This window comes from Anthonomus grandis, chromosome 16 (assembly GCF_022605725.1).
Source record: "Anthonomus grandis grandis chromosome 16, icAntGran1.3, whole genome shotgun sequence".
Taxonomy (NCBI): Eukaryota; Metazoa; Arthropoda; class Insecta; order Coleoptera; family Curculionidae; genus Anthonomus; species Anthonomus grandis.
The window spans coordinates 559098-586375 of NC_065561.1; the positions used below are offsets into that span (position 1 = coordinate 559098).

The 27278-nt window shown below is 33.4% G+C and overlaps 1 protein-coding gene across 1 annotated transcript in view; it reads left to right on the forward strand.

Moving 5' to 3' along the window:
- Positions 1-27278, forward strand: part of LOC126745635 (uncharacterized) — a 127917-nt gene that overhangs the window by 75864 nt on the left and 24775 nt on the right. Inside the window, exons 2-3 of the mRNA XM_050453567.1 lie at positions 12377-12932; positions 12982-13190. Of these exons, the coding sequence (XP_050309524.1) occupies positions 12377-12932; positions 12982-13190 (765 nt within the window). The remainder of the gene's footprint in view (positions 1-12376; positions 12933-12981; positions 13191-27278) is intronic.

Below are 27278 nucleotides of genomic sequence, written 5' to 3' on the forward strand. Positions count from 1 at the left end.
CAAACCATTTCTTGCTCGAGAGAGAGGGATGACAAGTGACAAGTGACAATTTTTAGCATTTCATGATTCGAGCGCTACGTAGTGGCGGGTTTTAAAAGTAATAAATTTGGATGTTGCCACACTGACTTAAATTAAATATTATTTTGTCAACACAACACAAGTTACTAACATATACCCCCCACCTTGAAAGGGTTCAGCTTTCAACACAATAAAATTTGACAAAGGTGGCTAAAACTAAGAAAACAGTCTTTAAATACATGAAACAAATCTTAAAGCTAATTAACATTATCACGGTAAGTAAAATGCATACTAATCAGTAATGTCAATAGGTAAGGGACAAATCTTAGAGATAGGTCTCTTCAGTATGCCATGAGAGGTTTTAACAGACACTACTCGGCACTGTTTATCAGATCCTAAATGTATTTCACTTACACGGCCCATTCTCCAATTAAGAGGAAGGAGATTGTCCTCGCGAAGTATCACCATCTCACCCACTTGAATGTTTCTTTGAGGATATTTCCACTTAAATCGTTGTTGGAGAAGGATTACATACTCCTTCGACCAACGCACCCAAAAATGTTGATAAAGCTTTTGAATATATTGAAATCTTGAGAGACGATTGTCAAACTTTTCTTTAACATCAAGATCGGGCAAAGCTGTCAATCGTCTACCAATTAAAAAATTAGCTGGTGTTAATACATCATAATCGCTTGGATCACTAGTAAGTGGGATCAATGGGCGCGAATTTAACGTGGCTTCAATCTGGGTTAGCAGCGTATAGAGATTCTCAAAAGTTAATGAAGCATTTCCCATAACACGCTTTATATGGAATTTGCAAGCCTTTACTCCCGCTTCCCATAGTCCACCAAAGTTAGGAGCACGAGAGGGAATAAACTTCCAACTAATCCCTTCATTTTCAAAAGTACCTGCTAATCCTTTGCTATGCCTCTGCAAGAATTTACTAAGCTCTTTTAACTCTGAATTGGCACCAACAAAATTTGTACCATTGTCAGACCATATTAATGAAGGTTTGCCTCGCCGGGATATGAAACGTCTCAAAGTAGAAATGAATGCTTCAGAGGTTAGCTCTGATACTAACTCCAAATGCACCGCACGAGTAGAAAAGCATATGAATAGGCACACATAGCATTTTGAAATCTTGGCTCCCCGCCCACTCTTAGATTTTATATGAAGAGGACCAGCATAGTCAACTCCAGTAATATAGAATGGAGGAGTAGGAGAGATGCGCTCTTTAGGTAGGTCACCCATTAATTGCCCAATTGATTTAGGTCTTGCTTTAAAGCAATTTAAACATTCGTGAACTGTCTGCCTTGCTAAATTTCGTCCACCAATTGGCCAATAATGTTCACGAATTGAAGCAAGTAAGTGAAGGGGACCAGCATGTAATAATAACTTATGCTCAAAAGAAAACAACAATTTGGTAAAATGATAATAAAACAGCAGGATGTTTTTTGGCATAATCCAGATCCAATAATTCCAATCTACCACCCACCCTTAAAACTCCCTTCACATCAATAAATGGGTTAAGAGTACTTAAAGGGGCTTTGCGACATTGCTGCTTTTGCAAAAGTAATGAGTATTCATATGAAAAAGATTCCTTCTGAGAGATTATGACCAATTTTTCTAATGAATTACTTAGCTCACGGGCTGTTAATGGGCCATTATGCCTAAATGTTTTTTCTAACTTACAATTATAACAGAATCGTAAAATGTAAGCACAACTACGCTTTAAACGAGAAAAACTAGAAAATCTTTTCATTGGAAAATATTCAGGAATGACCTGGCAAGTGTGAATGTTTTTCTTTAATTCAGGCAAAACTTCAATTTCGATAATTGATTTGGGCCATTCTGAAGTGTAAACTGACGTCAGTTTACACTTGATAACGGTTGGAGATACTTACCAACCGAAACGTCGTGTTACAATAAATAAATAAGACAATGCAAGTCCGACAAGATGTTTTCACTGTACCATTGTCTACCACCTTCAAAAACACATAAGATTATCATTTTTAAATGACCAATACAAACCAAGAGTTGTATTCTCATCACTAAAATGTATGTCACGAGTATTAAAAACACTGTTCGAGGCATCTCCAACGATTTGACTAATAACTTGAGCTGAATTTGATACCCATTTCCTAAGACAAAAACAGCCAATAAGGTAATTATTCACCAAAATGGATTTATTGTCATATCTCTGACACAACAAATCCCAAGCGATAGAATAATTAGTAGAACTAATATCAAGATTTTGTAGCACATCCTTTGCGCTACCTTCCAAAGATCCTCTCAAGAAATGAAACTTTTCAATCTCTGAAATGTTGCTATTATCATGAACCAATGATCTAAATGTGTCTCTGAACTCAAGCCATTTTTCGAAACTACCAGAAAATGTGGGTAAGGGAATAGATGGGAGTTTAGGGCCTGACTGAACTCTTATTTGAGATAAATCACCATTCAATACATTATTACTGCCCCGTTGAGAAGCAATATCACTATTAGAACTGCCATCTCTGGAACTGTTAGAATGTTTTTTAAGCAATTGATTTCCAGTGGCAAGCAAACTGTAGTAGGAATTTTCAAAATTTTCCCTTTCCAAAAGTTGTTCATTAAAGTTTTCATGGTGTAATTCTATCGAAGTTTGATAAGAATCAAATTCAGCAAATATATCTGGGAGTTTGTCCACTCTGCTTTCCAATTCGCTAATTTTTAAGCCCTCTACATTATCCGAAGGCAAAGCAGAGATTGAAGACAAGAACTTATTAAAACTTGTTAGTTTTGACTTGCAAATACCACGCCTCTTAACGTTCACTTTGAGTTCAGCTTCATCAACCATGTTTTCAATAGTTATTTAATCAGTAAAAATATTAAAACAAACCAATACAGTATATATTTTTGTTTAACCAACAAATATACAAATATTTACACAATGTAAACCAATAGATATTTATTTTTAATGCCAATACCAATAACCAATACCAAAATAATGTTCATCCATTAGTTTAAACAGATGATGTGTATTTTATTTGTGCACAAACTGAAAGTGTTGCCTTTCATAAAAAGTAGTAATTAACACTGTTTCAATTCAGATACACTGCCAAACCAATTTGAAACCAATAGCCAATAATAGAAATTAATATAGTAATAAACCAAACCACATTATTATTATGTACTAAAAAAGGATACCAACTTACCAGCAATTATTTAATTATTTTCAATCAAACAAAAAAAAAGAAAGCTTTACCAACTTGCAACCAATAATCAATTAATAGTAAACCATCATGAGATCTAATCAATCCAAAACGTTCCATCCATTATCCAAAAAATCCAGTTCCACGTTTGTTTTCGCCAAATTTGAATGAACACTTCACCAATTTGGACTTTTGCCGCTGATTGACCGGTGTGATACGGGCTTTTGAAAGCAGTCCACGCGATGCAACTACGACGATGATGATGCAATTTTTAGATGCCACCGGCTTCTAATTTCCGGGTCTAATTTTCCAATACAGTTTTACCAGCTTACATCCGAGTACGAAGGACCATTTTATGTTAGGAGAGTTTCCTAAGCTTCAGCTATTTGTTGTTAACACTTTTTTGTTATTAAAACACCTTATTTAGGCTAAAAACCAAACTTATATTCAGCAATAAACAAGGCGCTTCTTTACCAAACCATTTCTTGCTCGAGAGAGAGGGATGACAAGTGACATATGAATTTTTAGCATTTCATGATTCGAGCGCTACGTAGTGGCGGGTTTTAAAAGTAATAAATTTGGATGTTGCCACACTGACTTAAATTAAATATTATTTTGTCAACACAACACAAGTTACTAACAGGCTTCCTTCCAACAATTGGGAAAATAGTTAGTTAGTTTCTAAGCATTTGTTTATTATGTGTGTAATATATTCGCAAATATGAGGACAGCAAAGCTCAAGAAGAGTTATGTTAAGACCGTCTGATCCAAAGGCTTTACTTTTTATTTTTTTAATTATGTTAAATACCTCATAATTTTCCACTGCTCTGAACTGCAAAGAGAAATCTATGTCACTTTTTTTATTGGTTGAATAAAAATTTAAAAGTTCCTGATCTAAAGACTGGTTTGAGATAGTAGAGTTTATAAAAAAATTGTTAAATTGATCAACATCATTAAACTGCACCGGAATATCTTTTTTCTTAGACGGAGTTAGTTTATTAAGTTCCTCCCATTTTTTTCGAGTACTGCAATTTTTAAATTTATGCTTATAATAGGCTTTGCGTTCCATTCTTATTGAAGCTGTTGTTAAGTTTCTTAATGATTTATAATATTCCCATTTTTCTGGACGTTTAGTGCGTTTAAACTGCTGAAGAGCGGCATCTCTTAATTTCTGCATTTTCTTAATATTCTCTGTAATCCAGGGTATGGAAGGGTTTTTTAGGCAATGTAATTGTTTTAAGAGGAGTGTGAATATCAAATAGGCTAGTTATAGCGTTGTTAATAAATACAACTTTTTAATTACCATCAACGATATTGTAAATAAAGTGGTACTTCAAATATGTTTAGAAGGTTTTCAACAACAGATTTAGCTACATTGACGATTATACTAGATGAAGAATATCAATGAAGGACGTCAAAGAAATAGCAAGCGCAGACGTAATTGGATTCATCCCATGTTGAAAAACAGAAATAAAGAAGGCGAATTTTACCTTACATAAGGAACTTATGGACGACGAACTAAAGTTTTATCAGTATTTTCATATGACTAAAAATCAGTTTCGTGACATTTTGGACAAAATAACACAGGACATAATTAAAACAAATACGACCTTTAGAGAAGCTATTACACCAATCGAGAAACTAGCAGTTTGCTTAAGGTTAGTACCTAAATGAAAATATAGATATTTTGTAGTAAATCATATTTATTTAAACTTTATACTGATAAGCTTTTAACAACAATCTTTACATTTGCGTTCATTAATTACAAGAATCCAGAGAAAAATGTTTATAATAGGAAGAACAGGAAGTGTTTGAATAATTATCTGTAGGTGATGAATATGGCAATGAGGTTAGATAATTATTATTATTACTAATATTAGACACCATGTCATGCTGAGGTTTGTCCGGGAGTTGCGTTAACCATTGGAAAGGAGGTGGGGTGGGTCGTTTGGTCGAGGATTGATTTGTGAGTTGGGTGAGTCGTTTGACTGATGGTTGGCGAAAGGGGTAGTTGAGGAGATGATTGGGTACTTTCAAATTTTTCGTCGTCATCTAAGTAATTTTCTTCCATTTTAGCAACTATTTTGAGAATCCTGGTTTTTAATACATGTATATCTTTAGGAGAAAAAGAGGCCACTGTCTTTTTGATTCCTTCAAAAAAGTGGTACAATCCACTTTTTCCTTCAAATTATTGTTCCTTTTTCTTTTCTTCAATAATATATTTCATTAAAGTGGTTCCTGCAGTTTACAGGCTCCTCCTTACGATTTTTTTCACTGCGTCAAGCACGCTTCCTATTTTGTTGTGGAGTAAAATTGCCCTTGCCAGATGTCGAAGGAGTACTTTTAATTTGTGATGTGCTTGCGCTAGACATTTGTGTATTTTCTTCACAAGTTAATCTTTGTCACCACTCGAATTATCTACAATTTGTAGTGAAGTCAGACGTCCTTTATCTTTCATATGAGGAAGCAAAAATGACAAATTTTATCATATTTCCATTTGTTTTCATTCTCGGCGGCCTGACCTGTTGCGGTTTTTCGAAACAGGCAAACTTTTTGAAATTGGGCACGTATAGATTCCCATCGTTTCTTGCAATAGTGAGGGCCTATAAATAAAAGACATTTTCACTATATCTTACGGAAACTAATTTCTAAGACCTGAGTAATAAATTAGTATCATAAAAAATTGAATAGGTGTAATAGAATTATTGTTGAATGATTTTTAGTCTCATTTTAGAACTGCAAGTTTAATGAGCAATAGATTCGGAAATTAATGGTTTTTGAAATATTGTCTACAGTTTTGTATTGTATACAGTTCTGTAAAAACAAACATTTTTATAACATTGAATAAAAAGTATATACAGAGTGTTTTCTAATTACGGTACGAAAATATACAGGGTGAATGGTTTTATGAAAAAAAGTTCCTATGAACGTATGTCGGGAGTTGCTTTGTTTCTGAGATACAGGGCGATGAAGGTTCAAAAAAATAACGGTATTTTAAAAATACTATAACTATCCTTAAACCGATTTGGTTGAAATTTGGTGCAATTATTTGAAGTTATAAGACGTTTATTTAGCTGTAACTAGATTGAAATTATTATGATCCAGTGGCGTGTCAGTGGGCACCACATGCTTATTGTTGAGAAAAAAACAAGGCCAATAATTGTTTTGCAGCTTTTTATTTATTTTTGTATTTAAACAATTAAAAATACAACTTTTTCGTATCTTATATTATCTTCATATCTGGCTTTGTTTTCGAAAAAAAAATTTAAAGTACCTTTAACTCATTCTAAAAATTATCCATGGACGACAACATGAAATAAAAACCAATTAATTCGATAAACAATTTTGATATTAAAGTAAATGAGCAAAATGCCCACCTTCTGATAAAATACACGACTGCAAACGATTTGTTATTGAGTGTCTGACACGCTCAAAAATACCTGGAGTATCCCTTATGATATTGCAATTGACAATTATCCGATTCCTCAAGTCATTCACATCTAGAACAGGAGTTTTATAAACAAGAGCCTTCAGATGGCCCCATAAATAGTAATCCAGGGGATTCATATCAGGACTGCGAGCCGGCCAATTTTGAGGTCCTGCACGTCCAATCCAGCAATTAGGGTAGTTGACGTCGAGATGCTGACGAGCAAGAACACTGAAATGAGCTGGGGCCCCATCGTGCATAAACCACATGTTGACTCTTACTTGTAGGGGCACTTCATCTACTAAAGTGGGTAAATGGTGTTGCAAGAAATCCGTGTAGGATTCACCTGTTAATCTTGCCGGTAAAAAAATGGGCCAATTAGGTAGTCACCAATAATTCCTATGCAAACGTTCAGCGAAAATTGTTGCTGAAAATGAGTTTCTCTAATAACGTGGGGATTTTCGTCGGCCCAAAAATGATGATTGTGGAAGTTTATAATAGCATCTCTTGAAAAATTTGCCTCGTCCGTAAATAAAATATTTGGTAGGAAATTATTATTGTGTGACATCGTATGAATCAACCACCTGCAAAACATTAATCTTGTATGAAAATCCCGCGGCAGTAGAGCTTGTACACGCTGTATGTGATATGGATTCAGGAGGTTTCTTTTTAGAACTTTCCAAACGGTTTTTGAACTGACTTCAAGCTGCAGTGCAATCTTCCTGATACTATTGGAAGGATCTACTTCTATCGCATCAAGCATAGCTTCTTTCAGTTCAGGCGTTATTGTGGCGTTATTCCATTTGCTAATCCATAAATAAAAGCATGTCGGTCATTTCATGGTTAGTAAAATTATTCATGATGGAGTAATGAATGACTGCTAATTGACAGCTGAATTTTACTTATACCAATTCTATCACTGTCAGCTGGTCTCCAAAGCAGGTGGGTACAAAAGAGGTACTTGAATGGACTTGCCAATTATTTATCATAAGAAGCAATGTATTTGTTATTTTGTTGTATTTCAAAAATCTGATAATAAAAATCGTAGAAGTTGAATGTTTATTATCATAGTAAACGAGACACAAGAGACCAAAAAGTCGTGCATTGGAGTGTGGACATTTTGCTCATGTACTTTAAGGTCGAAATTGTTTATCGAATTAATTGGTTTTTATTTCATGTTGTCGTACATGGATAATTTTTAAAATGAGTTAAAGATACTTTAATTTTTTTTCTCGAAAATAAAGCCAGATATGAAGATAATAAGATAAAATACGAAAAAGTTGTATTTTTAGTTGTTTAAATACAAAAATAAATAAAAAGCTGCAAAACAATTAATTATTGGCCTTGTTTTTTTTCTCAACAATAAGCATGTGGTGCCCACTGACACGCCACTGGACCTAATAATTTCAATCTAGTTACAGCTAAATAAGCGTCTTATAACTTCAAATAACTGCACCAAATTTCAACCAAATCGGTTTAAGGATAGTTATAGTATTTCTAAAATACCGTTATTTTTTTGAACCCTCATCGCCCTGTATGTCAGAAACAAAGCAACTCCCGACATACGTTCATAGGAACTTTTTTTCATAAAACGTCCTAACGATTCACTCTGTATAGTTTCGTACCGTAGTTAGGAAACACCCTGTATATGTATATTGTTCTAATTTCAGATATCTAACTACTGGAGACTCTTTTAGAGCAATTTCATTTAGTTATCGCCTTCGACATTCAACTGTACAGAATATTGTTTGCGAAGTAAGTGAAACAATTATAAAAAATTAATTGACAGAATGTATGCCAGTGCCAAGAAGATTGAGAAGACATTGCTATGAAATTTTAAGACCTATGGAATTTTCCAAACTGCATCGGTGCAATAGATGGCAAGCACATTGAGATAGTTGCTGCACATAACAGCGGTTCTAACTTCTTTAATTATAAGAAAACCTTTTCAGTGGTGTTACTAGCTTTGGTAAATGCTAATTATAAATTCATTGCTGTAGATATCGGCTCGTATGGCAAAAAAAGTGATGGGAGTATCTTTGAAAATTCCAAATTAGGTAGGAGCTTAAAGAAAGAAAAACTGGACATTCCAGAGGCTAAAGCTCTTCCAGGAACAAACATACTTGTACCTCACGTAATTATAGGAGATTCAGCATTTCCTTTACAAACCCATCTAATGAGGACCTATTCTGCATCACAGGTCAATGCTGATATAAAAAAAAGTATTTTTAATTATCGTCTTTGTCGGGCTCGACGGATTGTCGAAAATGTCTTTGGGATATTGGTACAGAAATTTCAAATATATTTAAGAAAAATTAATTCTAAACCAGGGAAACACCTGAAGTAAGGGCTGAATATTCAAATTAACAAAAAAGTTTACTAAATGATTTACCTAGACAAGGAGGTAATGCACAAAGAGAGGCATTTGATATAAGGGAGACTTAGAAAACATATTTTAATTCCGAAACCCGAGCAGTTCATTGGCAATCTAATCATATTTAAAATATTATTGTATGATGTTGGTTTCATAGTTAATTTAAGATATTTATTTGTTTTAAATGATGATATACATATGTAATTGATGGTGAATGTAGCTATAACCTTACTAATAAATACCTAAATTATGATAAAATATAGAGTACTTACTTTTTTTTAGTTCCCCTGCTATTTCCTTCCAAATTTGTTGTTTGTGGATGTTGTCTGAATATTGTTTATTGGCAAAATTATACAATTCTTCCATGATTTCTCACACATTCAATCAACTGCTCGTCCATTTTGTCTCACGTGCTGTACAAAACACATGTATTCGAAACTCATCGGCACATACTATGATCTGACCGTCGGCGTCGAGTATACACACTGGCGGTTTTTATACCAACGGTTCAATCACAGTCAAATCAAAATATCGTTGAAAAGAAATACCGCGGTCAATTGAGCAATACGTGAACTGACGTTGCCTTACAATATGAATAGTGCAACTTGAAAGACATGCAATAATATTTGACCTAACTTTGACCGGACCGTGACCAGATCGTGACTTGATCTATAGTATAAATCGGGCTTAAGTTACCATTTGTGTGACAACCAAATGTCATCTTTTGACATCAAACCTCAAAAATATTTAAATTTTAAGAATAGTCCTATGGTTGGAACCTTTGACACTCAAATCACAAAACAGTCTTAACACTAACCAAAACTACTTATTTTACTCTTGATATGTGTTTTGCTAACACAAGAAAGGAGTTGGGCGGAGGACACGCCTCTCTCTAGATCCTACACTGTCCTGAGAGTAGAGGCTTCCAGATGTTGGGTACATCGTCGCTTGGCTGGCTGAAGATCCCCTGATTCTGTGAAATGAAAACTGCCTCTACGAACTTCCTCTTCCGCCAGTGCTGTTCCTTGTGCAGAATCTTGGCTTCTGACCAATGGATATTGTGTCCATTATGCCACGCGTGCTCTGCTATTCCGTATTTGGAAACCTTTCCTCTTTGGGTCCAGCTGCGATGTTCCTTCGCTCTGACTTCTAGGGGGCGCTTCGTTTCACCTATGTATGAGTCACCGCACTCACATGGGATCTGGTAGACGCAATTTTTGGTATTCAACAGGCCATATGATTTGGTCTTTGATATCACGCTTCTGATAGTGGTGCTAGATCTAAAGGCAGTTCTAATATTGTACTTGCTGGCAATGCGTCGGATTTGTTCCGATGTACCCCTGATGTATGGGCAGAAGTCTGGTTGTCGTGGTGGCCTCGTCGCTGATTTGATTTGGACGCGTCCTTTGGATGGTCCTACTTATTAGCTTCTTTGGATATCCATTCTGTTGTAGGTCTTTGTAGATGGTATCCACTTCAGTCTTGAGATCCTCGTCGCTTCTACAGATGGTTCGAGCTCTATTGTAGAGGGATCTTATGATGCCTACTTGGCTACTACGGACTACCCAAGATTCATAAGGAGCAAATGCTTCTGCGGCCCTCTTCCCCTTCCCTTTCCACATCTGTGCACACATCTAGTATATCCTATAGCCGATAAGCCTATAAGCTATCCTATAAGCCTATAGAATAAAAATTTGCTGTCAGTTTACACTTGATAACGGTTGGAGATACTTACCAACCGAAACGTCGTGTTACATTAAATAAATAAGACAATGCAAGTTCGACAAGATGTTTTCGCATCATCGACAGCTGCCATGATATCCCACAACATGTTGTTGAAAATGTCCGTCAGGAATTTGAACATCGCCTATATCATTGTTTGGCCAAAAACGGGCAACATTTTGAACACTTATTGAAATAAAAACTGATATTTTCACGTTTTTGTTTTCTATCTGAACAAATTAAGATAAACAAAGATTTTCCTAATTTTTTCGAAAACGAATCGACCGATTTAAAAAAATCAAACGTCAAAATAAAAGACTTCAAAAGACCTTTTAAACAAGCTATTACTCGATACCCCTTGCCATTTAAAATTTTTAAGGGGATGACCTTGGGTGGCAGAGGGTGAAAAGGGGTCAAGTAATTTTAGGTTAGAAAGTTGTCCCCCTTGACAAATCTTTTGACGTATTTCGGTATTTTTTTTAAACAGTGGTTTTCGATAAATCCGTGGTGGGAAGTTTTCAAATGAACACCCTGTATATATTATAATAAAAATAATAAAATAGATATTCTTAAAAATTTGCCGCCTCTCAAGTTTTGTCGCCTTACGCCTGAGCGTAATGGGAAATACGGCACTGGATGTCGTGCGACGTACCCACTTGCGTTATTCCGGAATGACGAAAAACAGTTTTTTCAAAGAAACAAAAATATCTGTTCCTAATTGGCTGAAAATAACATATCTTTAGAATGTACTTACTATAAATAAAGCATTAGAATAATTGAGAAATGGTTAACCTAATCCTTTTAATTGTTTAAAAAATTAAAAATAATTAGCTCAAATGTTAAGTATCCAATCATTCAGTCACACAATTTTTAAAAGTGTTTATTAAATTAATATTTTCAATTTTAAAACAAATTTTTAAAAAAAACAACTGAACATATTCAAAAGACTGATGCAAATATCAAGGCCCAATAAAATCCCTATGATATCAAGTATTATATCTGTAGGCTTTTTACTGCTGTTATCTAGGGATACATAAATAAAAGGCACAGAGCTTAATTCAAATGTTTAATAAGATGATATTGCAGATACAGATTGAAGATTATGGTTAGAATAATAATGATTAGGTTAAGTACACAATTACACAGGACAGTCTTACGTCTTAAAAATATCTCTGGCTCTTACACGTCTTTATACTTCATATACGTACGTCTTACGTATACCAACATCAACTTCACCGCGTCTCGGCAAATTATCAGAATAAGAATAAAATACTTGTCCAAAAAAACCACGTCAAACGTCAAAACCGGGTACTTCGGGAACGTCTTTCCCTTATGACCCGGCATTTAAGACTGACCCGCAACTCTAGCGCTTTTTTCTAAAAATAGGTTCAAAGAAGCGGGTGCGTAAAGAAGCCGCCCGACTCTTTGTCGGTCTGTCGGCGCTTTTTGATAGCTGGCCTTGCATTTTACTGCTCTGCGGCTGGATCTATTTCTTTACGTAAAAACAAAACGAATCATTTGAGCATTTAATATTTGAACTAAAAAAAATTGAAATAACCTTAATTATTAAAATTATCCCACATATCAATAATAATATATTTGTCCTTTTTACCTATAATTAAAACTATTTTTTGATTGCAGATTTCGTTAGCACTTACTATTTCGGCAACTCCAGCACCTTCTCGATTACCAGCTTTGGGGAATGCAAGACCATTTAAAAGATCACCAATAACAAACCAGTTTCTATCACCCATAAACTCAAGAATCTTAACCAAACCAAGTACACCTTTAAATGTTCTTCACAATGGACCATATTTTATCAATCATTATATTTACTGTGATAACTTGGACGAACATACCTTAGAGCAAATAAAAAGTGGAACGTTATCTACTGAAAAACAAATACAGTTACTGAACAATTTTAATAAGGATAAGTTTAATAGTTTGACGAATGGACTGTCGACTTCCTTGAATAATTATGATATATCATTGGGGTTAAGCAGCGGATCGCATGGCCCTGCGACATTTACAGGCGATAAAGAAATACATGTCTTACATCTACCTCAGGACAAGCCTAACGATTTTGATGATATTAAATTGCACTTAAATTTGGCCAATGCGCATAACACTCCACATATTGGAAATATCGATTTTGATTTGAATAAAAACTTGGACAACTTTGAAGTAAATCTTGCTAGTAAGTATTGATAAAAACGTTTTCTATCAAAATTAACAGTTTTTTTTAGGCATTAAGCCACCCAAACTGGATGCTTCATTTTTACCAACTACTGCAACTATTGACGAAATTGTTAAGCCACTCATTAAAGGACATGTATCTATAGATGGCCCTACAAAATATAATATAAATTTGGATCAACTGACAAATTTAATCAAAGCTAATAAAGGTTCAAATGAAGTAATACCTCAGGGTTCTGGTAATACAGAAATTTTAGATGTAAGTATATAAAAAAATTAAAATAAATAAGGTTTAATATTGATTAAGTGTCCAGGCTGAATATTTAAATTACCAATAAAGTTGGAATAAAAGTCAAACGCAACATAAATAAATACTCATTATTCAGATGTAAAAGTCAGAATATTGGAAACGCATTTTAATTTTTAATCGGCTTTCAACAATGATATATAATTAATAATAATCCATTTATTTATGAATAATGGCATATTTTCAGCTTTATTTTTGTATTGGTTTTCATTTTGTTCCGGTCATTACTACGTTCTGCCATAGCAAACTAATTTGTAGTCTATTAAATTATATTTTCATGGTTTTCTCTAGAATTTTCAATATGTATTTTAGAAATTTATATGCAATTATGGCTTTATTCATTTTTAATAGAGTTAGAAAATTTGATCTGTTCTGTTGTTCAAATAGTTGTAATAATGTTCAAATAGTTCTCACTTATACAGAATTTTGGCAAGTCGATTAATGTCGTATTCAAATATAGTTCAGTTCAGAGATCTATTAGAATCTTTGATGTACCGCAAATAGTCCGTGTGCCGGTGTTGCTTGTATTGTCACATGACATGCATGTTTAAATCGCAAAATTTTATGTGGAATGAGTCATAAAGTAATATTCTAAGCGATATTTAATCATTTCATTAAATAAATAAATGTTTTAAGCATTTTTTTAAGAATTTATACATTTGATTCGTAAAATTTGACTACATGTGCCCACGTACTATTTTGTTAAACGCCTGACCTTAGTCACAGCCACTCAAGCGTGAAAAGTTGCACAGGTCCGGCCTTAAAATTTATTTGTATTTAAAACTTTATTATTCGGGATTTTTGGGTTTAGTTTCATTAAGTTAGAAATTCAGGATGGTTGATAGCAAGATAATATTTAATTTAAATATAAGATTTAAGTACGTTAAATGACTTTAACCAAAAATTTTAATTTCATAAGTTTAGCTTTTAGCGCCATCAGTCCCTTATAACAAGTCAAGTCTCTTTGCTTTGCAATATATCAAGTTGGAATAATGTATTGACTACTGACTACTGTTAACCCACTGCATAGCTTTCATCAAATAGTATTAAACAATTTTAACACTGCTTTTCCTGTTGTCAATATTAAGAAACGAAATAGAAAACCTTGGTATACTAAGGGTTTACGAGTATCTGGGCAAAATATGCGCTCTCTTTTTTACATTAGGAAATACGCTATGAACAATGCAACATTTTTAAATTATTATAACAGATACCGCAAGATTTACAGAAACTCAATCAGAATGGCTAAGTGGACCTACTTTCAAAGGAGGATAAATAATTCCTCCAACAGAGCAAAAGAGTCTTGGAAAATTTTAAATGAGCTTAGGGGAAAAAATAATGTCTTGGTTATTCCAAGTACCTTAGATTCCAATGTTCTCAATTCCTTCTGCTGTGATATTGCTAGTAACCTTGCAGCCAATCTCTCACAAAAAATAGATCCCAGGAGCTATTTCAGCAATGTGGTAGTAGCCGAATCTTTCTTTTTTGCCCCCACAAGTGTAGAAGAACTTAAACAGTTAATGGTTAATATTAAGAATAAGAGTTCATCAGGTTGGGATGGGCTTTCTCTTAAAATATTTTCTGTTTTATTTCTTGTTACTTTGCAAGTCTTGGCCGAGTCAATTAACTTTTCATTTATGTCTGGAGTTTTCCCAGAGTGCTTAAAAAGAGCAATGATTGTTCCTCTTTACAAGGGTGGCCATCGCGACTGTCCTTCTAACTTTAGACCTATAGCGTTATTGCCTACTTTAGCCAAGATAGTGGAACGGCTCGTTAAGGTGAGGATGGTTTTATTTTTAAATAGGTTTGGCCTATTGAGTCTTCAGCAGTTTGGCTTTCGTGAGTCTGTGAGCACAAATGATGCTATCTTTAGCTTTCTAGAGCACCTGTACAACCGACTGAATGTTGGTGAAGTTGCAGCAGCGGTATTCTGTGAGTTGTCCAAGGCATTTGACTGCGTGAGTCACAGAGTGCTGCTGATGAAACTGGAGCTCTATGGTTTCAGATGAACTGCCCTTGAGTGGTTTCGTTCCTACTTATCAAATCGTGTCCAAGCTGTCAAATTTAATGGTGGTATCTCTAAGGAACTTAATATAAATGTGGGTGTTCCGCAAGAATCAGTACTTGGTCCTTTACTTTTTCTCATTTATGTGAACGATCTGCCACGACTGTAGGTAACTGGCAAATTTACATTGTTTGCCAATGATACCACCATCTTCTGGCACGACTCTGATGTTTCTCACAGAGGCCAATATACGTGCAGATTTGTTAAAAATAAAAGACTGGTGTCATGCAAATTTTTTGACATTTAATGTTTTCAAAACAAATATCCTTAATTTTGAAATGTAATACAAATGATATATGTTTAAATAATGAAGCCATCACCATGCCACTGTTCAGTAAGTTTTTGGGTCTTTCCATAGACAAGTTCCTTAAATTTGAAGACCATATTGTGAATGTATGTAGAAAAGTCTCATCAGGCTGCTACGCCCTAAGGGTTATTGCCACCAGTCTTAATTTGTCCATCGCCAGATCTGCATACTTCGCGATTATAGAGTGGCACCTTTGATATGGAATTTGCTTTTGAGGTTCATGTTCAAATTCACTTTTTAGTTCAGTATTTGTATTCCAGAAAAGGTCCATTGGATATCTATGTGAGGCCAAGCCTCGTGACTCATGTCGGCCGCTTTTTGTAAGTCATAATATTTTAACCCTGTGTTTTATCTTTATTTTGGAAACAGTTTGCTTAGTTTTTAGAAAATATAAACAGGAACTCCACTTAGGAAGCCACTATAATACGCGACAAAATTATTTGTTAAGGCTACCCATTCCTCATTTTGAACTTGTCCGTAGCTCTATCATATATGGAGGTAGAAAGCTGTTTAATAAACCTCCATTAGAAATAAAACAACTTAAGACTGAAAAAAGCCTACGTACAAGGACGAAAATATTTCTTGCTAGTAAAGCGTACTATAGTTTAGGTGAATTTTTTAATGATTAGCATTTAAATATTTTTCAAAGTTTTACATAATTTTATTCTATTTTAAATTAGTTTCTCGTTTTTATTCCTCTAATGTACAGTCTATTGGCTTTGTCTACAACTTCTATGTTTATATTGACAATAAAGCATTTTTGAGTTTGATGAGAGAATAGGTGATACGAGAATTACTTAGGCCCATTTATTCTGTGGATTAAGGCATTAAATAGTTACTTTTTGACACAAAAGTGTAAAATGTTTTAGTTTGTCTTCAAATTTTATATATTTCCTTTTTTTGGGAATTGAGATTTATTTTTACATGGTGGTGATTATTAATGGCGATTGTGGCTGCCATATTCAATGTCCTTTATTATAGTTTTTTTTTAATTAATACATATTTTGATATATTATTATAATAATATACTCATGAAATCCCCCCATCTCTATATTTAGTACCAACTTCTTTTGATAAAAAGTACTTATGTAGTCAGAAAAGTAGAAGTATATTTTTTAGAATAAACTTTTACATTAAAAATCATCTAGCTGTCTATACTTTATGCGTTTAAAAGACACAAGTTTTACTTATAAAAAAAAAACAAATTTTACATCCTAAATGTAATATTTATTAATTTGTTTGCCTCGTATTTAGTTATTATGCATATTAGGAGAGATTAGATAAAAATTAACAAAAATAAATGCTTATACTAAAAACTAAAAATCTTATACAAAATACTACATTTTAAGTATACTGGATCCTAAAACTACAGTGAGGATACTAAATACTTTTATAAATTTACTCACTCTTTTGAATCTGGCCCAAAAAGTTAATACGATTTTTTTAAATTCTGTTTTTGTGCCACTGTTCTTTAGCAGTTTCTTCCATTAAGGAAGGAAACAGTTTCTCTGTTGCCGCGATGGATTCCAACTTCATCTCGCACATCAGCATATGGATACTAAAGCATTACATTATATATACTTTATTGTATCGCTGAAGGACAAACAGGGGCAGTAAGCTGAAAAAACAAAACTTTAAACTTGTTTAATTAATAAAAATAGGATTTTCTTACTATGGCAAAAAAGGGACTTTTTTCCAGAGAATGGAGGAAGAAGCAGTCTTTATTGTGTCACTGAAGGACAACAGGGGCAGTAAGCTGTAAAAACACAAAATTTTAAACTTGTTTTATTAATAAAAATATGGTTTTCTTACTAAGGCAAAAAAGGGACTTTTTTCCCAGAGAATGGAAATCATACATCAATCACAAATGTATCATATCATGTTTCGGCTAAATAATATATGGATCTTTCTTTCTCCCAAATTTTTTAAATTTTTCTCAAATATTCTATACACCACCTGACAATTCCATTACAGCAGCTCTTTTGTTAACCATCTTAAGCTTAAATCCAAGTTTTATCAGATATCTCCGCAAGGTTGAGACTGAGAAATGTTTGTCCCTTGCCGATAAGATGTCTCTATGGTCAGAACCTCATTGTTTTTGTATTTAGAATACACACCTTTCCTTAGCAATTTGGCAATATCTATGTCAAGTCCCTTTGATTGTCCTGCATCTTTCCTTTTTATTCTGTCTTTAATCCTTTTTTTTACAGTCATGTTGTACTATAGGGAACCCCTGTTAAAAACGCTGTTTTTTACAAAGCACTACAATCATTTGAGAACTGAGGATAATTCCTTAAATTGTTATAGATATTTAGATAAATTTGTTTGGCGTCTGTACTTAAACAATTACGTTTTAAAACTGCTTGATTTCCTCTGTAGCTTCTACTTCCCTTGCTTCTTTTTGCTTCCTCAATACTAAAAAATGAACTATCAGAACTATGTAAGTCTAAATCACTGTCCAGATCACTCTTATTGTTTTTATCACAAATGTTATTGTCTTTCTTGTACACCCACGGTCTCCGTAAGCCCGCACAAAAACTTTCCTCTTCATTTGCCAAATTTTTCTGCCTATGTTCGCAGGGTCGAAACATTTTAAGGTCTTTAGATATAATACCAAAACAAATCCACAAACACAAATAAAAAAACACACTTCCTCACAGTAAAAAGTGCAAAAAAATTAGACGAATACAGGCCAAATTCTAAATTCTTTACTTTCATAAACGTGTAAAAAGCATAACCGGCAAAACACATCAAATAATAACCTCACATGGCCCCACTCCCAACTATTAAAGGTGATAGACCCATCCAACAACTATTTTAAAGGCGATAGACCCATCCTTAAAGACCTCTTTAAAAACACGTCGAAAGTAATACAAAAACTGCCCAAAAATTTATTTGGATACGGCCCCGTAATTTTTAAAATCAGTGGGATAGAGAGAGATACACAATCACTCAGGGCCGTTCCTAGGGGTGAGGGCGCCTTCGTGCAAGATAATTATTGGCGCCCCTCGCCACCACTAAAATAATGACAACATTTTTTTTTTGTAGAACAGTTTATTGCACACAGCATATATAGCGTTTATTTTAATAAGCGCACATTAACATAGCATAAACAAAAAAACAACATTCAGTCATAATACATTAACATAAAATATTACAAATCTAAATAAAAAAAAATTTCCAGAAACACTTATTATTAATAACTGCAGTAAAAAAATAACAAGTCCCTATAACATAAAAGAAAATAAGGAAACATATGCAGACATATATAGGTTTTAGAAAATACTGAATACTTTGCCTATGTATTGTTCAATTGCGATTGTTGCAAGACCACTCAATCTTTCCTGTGACATAGTTGAGCGCAAATAGTTTTTTATTAATTTTAACCTTGAAATGCTACGCTCTCCTGATGCCACAGTTGAAGGTAAAGTCAGAAATAATCTTATAACAATTGCAATATTGGGAAATAATGTGCAAATATAATTCAAAATTTGTAATGGTGTTAATTTTTCTGTCAAAAATGGTTTTAAAGCTATAATTTCGTTATATAATTCAACACTATCAAAATCACAAGATTGATCTGTCGCATTAAGGTATAATGCATATAGATCATTTACATAGGCTTGCAGAATATTGTCATCTAGTGACTGTATATTAAATAAAGAACGAAAGTTTCTGTACTGTTCTCTTAAACTTACAAATCGCTCATCTACAGAATTTATACAAACATCTAGTACAGAGTAATAAAAATAAATTTTAAATTGTTCCTCATGGTCGATAATTGCTTCATCATTATGTTCATACGAGAACGGTTTTTTTACTTGTCTTTGACGAACTTGGAGAAACGCTATATTAATGCTTAGGTCGTTTGATAAGTTGGCCGCAATGCTATAAAACCTATTAAAATTTTCTTCGTCGCGTAAGTCTTTTAAAAAACTAGCAACTTCTCTAAAGCGTCAATACCCTAATTTAAGTTCACATTTGAAGTTTGTAAGACTTTACTTACAACATTGACTTTAGAAAGAATTTCATACCAGATGACAGTAGAAATAATAAAATGGAAAGTTTGAATTTTACCAAGTAAAGCAGCTTGATGTTTTGTGCTTAAATCTCTTGAGTCATCATTTTGTAGAAAAGACTCTAATATTTCTTTTAAATTAAACCTTAGGGGTTTTATTGCAATAATTCGGCTCTCCCATCGTGTTTCGCTAACAGATTTCAGAACTAAATTTTTCACATAATTTTTCAAAACATCCTATCTATAAGTAGAGTTTGAAAAAAAAACAACTCCTGAAATAAGGCAAAATAATTAATAGTTTCATGATTAATTTTTGCCGCATCGTTGATAACCAAATTTAATGTATGTGCGGCGCAGGGCACAAAAAAAGCTTTAGGGTAAATATCTTAAATTCTTTTTTTGGAGACCGATGTGCTTTCCTTTCATATTTACGCCATTATCGTAACTTTGGCCACGTAAGTCTCGTAAATCTTATCCAAGTTTAGGTATTTCTGCTTGGATTAAGTTAAAAAAATCCTTGGCCAGTAGTGTCTAGAATTTAAAAAAAAACCCAGAAAGTGTTCTTCTATTACGAATGCATTTTCTACTTCATTTAGAAACCTGATAACAATAGTTATTTGTTCTGTATGACTGGAATCTGGAGTGCTATCAAGAATTATAGAGAAATATTTGGAAATCCTTGCTTTATCGATAATGGTTTTAATAATTTTTGTGCCATTAAAGAAATTATTTCATTTTGAAATTTGTTTCTTAGATAATGAGCAGTATGGTAAGTTTTTTGGTTTTTTGACGATTGTATCCTTTTTAAGTGCTCAGCCATGATAGCATCAAATTTTGTCACCATTTAAGTGCCATCAATGGTGGTTTTATTTTTTATTGACATTTCGGTCGACTTCCAAGTTTTAAAATTATTTAAATGGGTTGCAGATTTTTCGTGCTTGGACAACTTGTCACTTATGCGTCGCCAATAAGTTAATAATATAAGTCATGGGTTTTATATTGAGCAATTAAAAAATCTATGTATTTTACGATAAGGCCAATTTGCTGGATCACTCAAATCATCGGTATCGCTCACACATTGTTGTGCTGTTGTAACGTTGCAACCAAGTTCAATCTCTTCATCGGATGAATTGGATTCATGGAGATATTCTTTTTCCGTACTTATATCACTTCTGTCGCTCTTACTCGAACTATTATTTAAAGAATTGTCTACCTGGTTCTTGTTTGAACTACACGAAGGAAAGCTGACTTCATCACTAGCACTGGTACTATCGAGATTAGAAAAATTAACTTTAGACGTTGGACTGGATTCGTTTTTGCCAATTTCTTTGGGTTTTAAAAATTTTTGTATGGCACCTTCCCTTTTTTTTTCTTCCGACTGCCGCATCTGCTTTCTCTTTTTAAATTCACTTCCGGATGTTTTTTTTCACTATGGGAACATTGTAAATTACTAAAAAAAAAGTTAATAAATACAAAAAAGTAGTAACAATAAGAGGTATGCACATTTAGTATAGGTATACAGGGTAATATTTAATAGTTTTTATTTTGTTTGACGTATATTTTAGTGCTCTTTATTTATTTAAATATTTTAAGTAATTAACACTGTAATTAAATAGTATTTAATTTAATTTAAAAATAATTAAAGACGCCTATATCAAAAAAAATTAATTTCGTCTTGCTTAGCTATGCAATGCAAAATGCAATATCCGGTATAATACAAATTAACAAACAGTAAGTAAAAAACTACCGAGTATTAATAAATGATAATGAAGTCATAGCCTGGATCGATCCAATTGCCAACCAAGTCGGGATAAAACACTAGACAGTAAAAATCAAAACAAACAGAAAACAGGCGAGCCGGAATACGCCAAAATGCCAACTAACTTCTGCAGCATACCGTACCGGACGGTAATCAGGAGGGAGAAGGTGCGCCGCGCGCTATTTTGGTTAATCCGTTATCCAATCATCAATCTATACCAAAGACAATAGACAGCAAGGATCGCTCACTGTCGTCTTGTCGGAACGCTAGTGCCCAAATAGGAAAAGTCATTGTCAGCAAAACACATGGCATACGTTATAATCCCAATAGCAATTACAAATTAATCATGCTTAGTCATTTTTTCTAAAACTGTATAGTGTATAAAAAGCAAAATAATTTTTAAAATAAATTTAAACTTAATTTATAGTTACCAATATTGGAATAATTGTTTTGCGAACGATTTGCTTGGATTTTGGATAATATATGTATTCGCAAATGTTATGTTGCTTGTGTCGTTTTTTTTTTGTTTTTTTTTTATAATTTTTTATTTTTGATTCTTCATTTTGGCGCCCCTGTCGCATGGCGCCTTCGTGCGGGGCACGAACCAGCCACCCCCTAGGCACGGCCCTGCAATCACTTGCACAGCCTAAAGTAGGAATCGCCAGAACGCAGGTGTTTTATCTTTATTTAATAGACTAGCTAAAAAGAGGTGACAAGTCTGTGAGTGCTGGAAGTGTTTAAAATATTTTGTAAGATGCTTGGATTTTAGTCCGCGGTCAATTTTTTGATATTATTTTCTTGTGATATTATTTTCTTTCTAAAAATTGACACTTTCGAAAGAAAAATAAAAAATAGTATAAAACATGGGGTTTTACGTATATTTAAAATGATTTCATAGATAGGCAATATAAAATTTTGCCATTTAAACATATATATCATGCAACAATAAATATGACATAGGCGCACGGACTAGTTAGTGCGGCATCTGCGACACATCAAAGATTCTAATAGATCTCTGAACTGGACTTTACTAATTTTATTGTTTCCACGATAATTACTTTAAGGATTATTATATTAAGGATTCTTAACAAGGAAAAAATCTTCATAGAGCTTAATCAATTTTAAAATATCTCTAAGTATCTAAGATTCCACTCAGATGGTTACCTAGACAGCGCACAAAATGAAAAACTACTATAAACAAAATAAGACTGTATACTTATTATGAAGTAATTAGTCATGACATGGTTGCACAGACTTATTAAGACTCGGCGGGCCGCATATTTATATCTATCACATGCTATCGCTCATCCCGGGAGCCAAACTTAGTTTCTTATCTATCACATGTTATGCCAAACGCGCCTTCATAACTATCACTTGTAATCGCTAAATAAACTGTATTTTAATTTCCTAGCGAAAACAAGACAAGCGCTCTCCACTACGTGACTTTTCAACTCGACGTTCAGTCCAATCACAGGTATATATGTCTCTCTCGATGGCATCGTATGTGCACAATATTTATTAATGATTGATAATTTAATCTATCGTTAGCTTTGTGTTCTTGCCGATAGGGGTCAGTATAGGACAACAGTTTTAAAAAAATGCAGGATTTCTTCGAGGACAATAGTAAACAAGGAAAATAAAAACTGTTGTAATCATACTGCCAGTACTGCCAATTTATGAAGGGCATAACAGCACGTTTTATTTTTATTTTTGGGCCTGGTTTTTAAGTCAAAATCAAAAACAAAAAAAAACAAAAAATGGCGATGTTATGCCCTAGATATAGAAAAATGCTTTAAGATTTATTAATATCATATTTTTAAATTTTGCACTTAGAACGAGTAATCTTGTATGAACGATTCTAATATAGATAGACAGCAGCCTTGCCAGCAGCCAGGTGTTCTCACCTCCAGATTCAAAGAGGCACCTTTTTTATGAATATTATAAATGATGACATATTATTGGAAATTTGTTATTCCAAAATCGATTTTTGTATCCTATTATACAGGGTGTAAATAAATAAGCGCGAAAAAAATCAGGGGGTGATTCTTGAGTAAATTTAAAGAAAACAATTTTAGATAAACGCATATGTATGTCCTAAAAGTCCTAACTTTTGAGATACAGGGTGGTAAATATTTAAGAACAACATATGTTTTTTTATAATAGTTGTGAAACCCCTGTAGATATTGTAGTATAAGTTGGTATGCATTTTCTGCGTATCCACCCTGTATCTTAAAAGTTAGGACTTCTAGGACATACGTTCACAAAAAGTTTTTTTCTTAAAATTAACCCAAGAGTCAAACCCTGAATTTTTTCGTATTTTATTTATTTACACCCTGTATAGTACCACAGTATAAAAGTACACCTATAGTACTAGAGATCCTACATATAGATCAAAATAATAACGACAATAATCTCTCAATTTTTATTTGACATGAATAGTACATGAAACTATCAAATGAAATAATAAAAAACAACAAAACTTTTTAAACATTTAGAAACATCTGAATACAAACAGCAAAATATCGGTAGAACTTATACAGGTTGTCTCAAAATAAGTACAAAAAACTTAAGGGCGTTATGCCTTGTTCAAATAAAGGGTAATTTGTTGTATAAACATTAGGAAGATATCGGATTAATAAAGGTTAGTTACTTTTAATTACGTTGACTTTTAACACAACATTTATACAACAAATTACCCTTTGTTTTGAACAAAAATTACCTCTTAATTTTTTTGCATTTTTTTTAATAACCTACATCATTTAGCCTTTTTTCTAGCTCCTAGAGCTCGATTTGGCGTGACACAACTTTTAAGGCTATGAGGAGCTAGATTTTCGTTATTGGTTGATTTGTTTTCTTCCAGACTGAAATCATCTTCTACCTGTAAATTTGATCTTTCTCCTTGCTACACTTGTGGGTTGGACAGAAATTTTAGTACCTTTTACTAGTTGTGTGTACCACTTTCCTATTTAAAGATGAACAGCAGGGTTTAAAGGCTGTGTGCAATCTACTCAGAAGAAACGACGAACTGTTAATATTTTTTTTGTAGTTTTGCATGAATGCCTTCACTCCACCTACAAAGTTCTCAGGATCATCTAAAAGATTTTGTTGAACGTTAAGATCCAATTCGTGTACAAATGTTTTCCATTCGGCTATAACGCCTGTGACCTCAGTTTTTTTAATATCTTGTTCCCCTGGGTGCCCAATATTAACAACAAAATCGTTACTGGGCTCTACATTCCGGCTTTCTTTTATGGGTGAAGGTACACTCTGTTCTACATTAGTTACATATTTTTTTAGTAGTCCTTTTGCATCGTACAAGTTTCAAGGTGTAACAAATTTTTTTTCTAAATTTAATGATTTTTTAATAGAGATATATTTCACGTACCGACACCGATATTTAGTCTAGTCGATACCGATATTCAGGATAAGTTTTTCCTTGCAGAAAACTCACATCCATTACTTTTTTACCGTTATTAAATATCAAATAAAATCCCCCATAGAAAACCCTAAAGACCATTTTTGTTCCTTAAAATGTAATTTAAAAGCTCCAATATCTATCCAAAAAATAATATAACCACCAAAACTTACGCGACTGTAAACACGTGATTTTCATTTCTGATTTCGATGCTAACTTCCACCACGTTTTCTAGGTTATGTCTTATTGTTATTTAAATAAGTAATAAAATAACACACAATATATAATAGTAGAGATAGGCAATTTACAAGTGGTCAACTTCTATTGTAATTCACATAACAATATATCTATTGAAGTTTTAAGTAAATTGATTTCTTATAATGCTAAAAATATAATAATCATGGGGGATTTTAACTCCCATCATCCCTTATGGGATAAAGCCACACCTAATAAAGGTGGTAGAATTATCAGTGATTTTATTCAAGATAATGGACTTGTGATTTTGAATGATGGCTCACCAACTTTGTTCCAACTAGCCCTTGCAACACCAAGTGCAGTAGATTTAACTTTGGTAAGCGGAAAATTAGCTACACAAGCGACATGGAATGTTATTAAAGACTGTGGTAACAGTATCATTTTCCCATATGCGTTATTCTTAACGATAACGGTGATGTTAACTTACATAATAATATTGCTAGTCCTTATAATATCAGAAACTTCAAAAGGGCAAATTGGGAAGCCTATCATGATAAACTCTTAATACAGCTCTCAGATCTTAATTATAATCTGGATTATGACCAATTGATATCTATAATTTTTGAGGTTTCTGAACAAGTAATTCTAATAAAATTGGTTGGAACACCTATGAAGAGGGGTAATCCATGGTGGGATGATGAATGTACATCTTGGGTTAGGGAAAGAAAAAATGCCATAACAAATTTTAATAATGCCCCATCTACAGAAAACTATATTATGGCTAAAAGGACAATTGCAATAACTAGGAAAAAACTAAAACATAAAAAAAAAGAAAAATTCAAACTTTTTTGTGGCACTTTAAATAGGAATTCGAGTATCACATATGTTTGGAACAAAATTAAAAAATTTAATAACAACTCTAAAATAAGTAGATTTAATCACGTAATTTCAGATAATTTTAAGCAATCTATTTTAGACAATATGTCAGTTATAAATATAGACCCCAGTTTCAATCTGGTTCCGGCCAATGGAGATGACAATTTCTTGCTTTTTTCCTTAAATGAGTTAAACCTGGCCTTAAATAAAAAGAAATCATCCGCACCAGGTATGGATGATGTATCCTATCAAATGTTCAAATTTCTGCCCTTTAAAGCTAAACAAATTCTCTTAAATATCTACAATAAAATCCTAATGGGAGGGGAAATACCGATATCCTGGAAAAAATTCAATGTTGTTAGTATTTTGAAACCAAATAAAAACCCAATGGACCCTAACAATTATAGACCAATTGTATTGTCATCATGTGGTGCTAAAGTTTTAGAAATTATGCTCAAGAATCGTCTGGATTGGCAACTGAAACATGATCTGAAATTTTCAAATAGACAAACAGGTTTCCGTAAGGGAAAGGGCATATATGACAATATTGCATTTATCACATCTTATATTAATGATGCATTTCTTTCCTCTGAATCAGTTATAGCAGTCTTTTTAGACATAAAAGCAGCATATGATAATGTAAACATCTATAAAATGTATAATACTCTACAAAACATGGAAGTGCCCAGTCATATGTGTAATGTAATCTACAAACTTTTTACACACCGACTTCTGTATTGTAGGAGCAATAATGGGTCATTCTTGGGTCCAGTGCTGACAACTATGGGTCTTCCACAAGGCTCCCCTTTGAGTACCATCCTATTTAATATTTATATAAAAAACATTTTTGACTTAAACCTGGGGGATGCATTTGTAATAGGATATGCCGATGACTTTACAGTAATAATCAAGGGCAAAAACGTAGCTACAATGATTAATAAAATTAACATTGCCCTGGAACGCATAGATTTATATCTCCGGGAAAACAACCTATCCTTATCGATTAATAAGTGTGAAGCAATGTGGTTCACTAGAGGGAGAAAAAGTGTCACCCCACCTCCCATACAAATTAATAATTTAGTTATCCCCTTTCAAAACGTCAAATATTTGGGAATAGTATTGCAAGAGAATCTAAAGTGGCCACCTCACATCTTAAAAATTAAAAATAAAGCAAAAAAGTCACTGAACGTCCTAAGAGCATTGTGTAGAGTATGGTGGGGTGCAGACCCAAACACCCTCTTGACTGCCTTTTTTGCTTTGGTACAATCTCATCTAGATTTCGGTTCGATATTTTTTAAACCATGTGCAGGAACGGCTCTGAATGGATTGGACGTGGTGTTTTACGAGGGCTTACGCATATGTATGGGATGTATGCGCTCTACGCCCAGAGTGGCATTATTAGCGG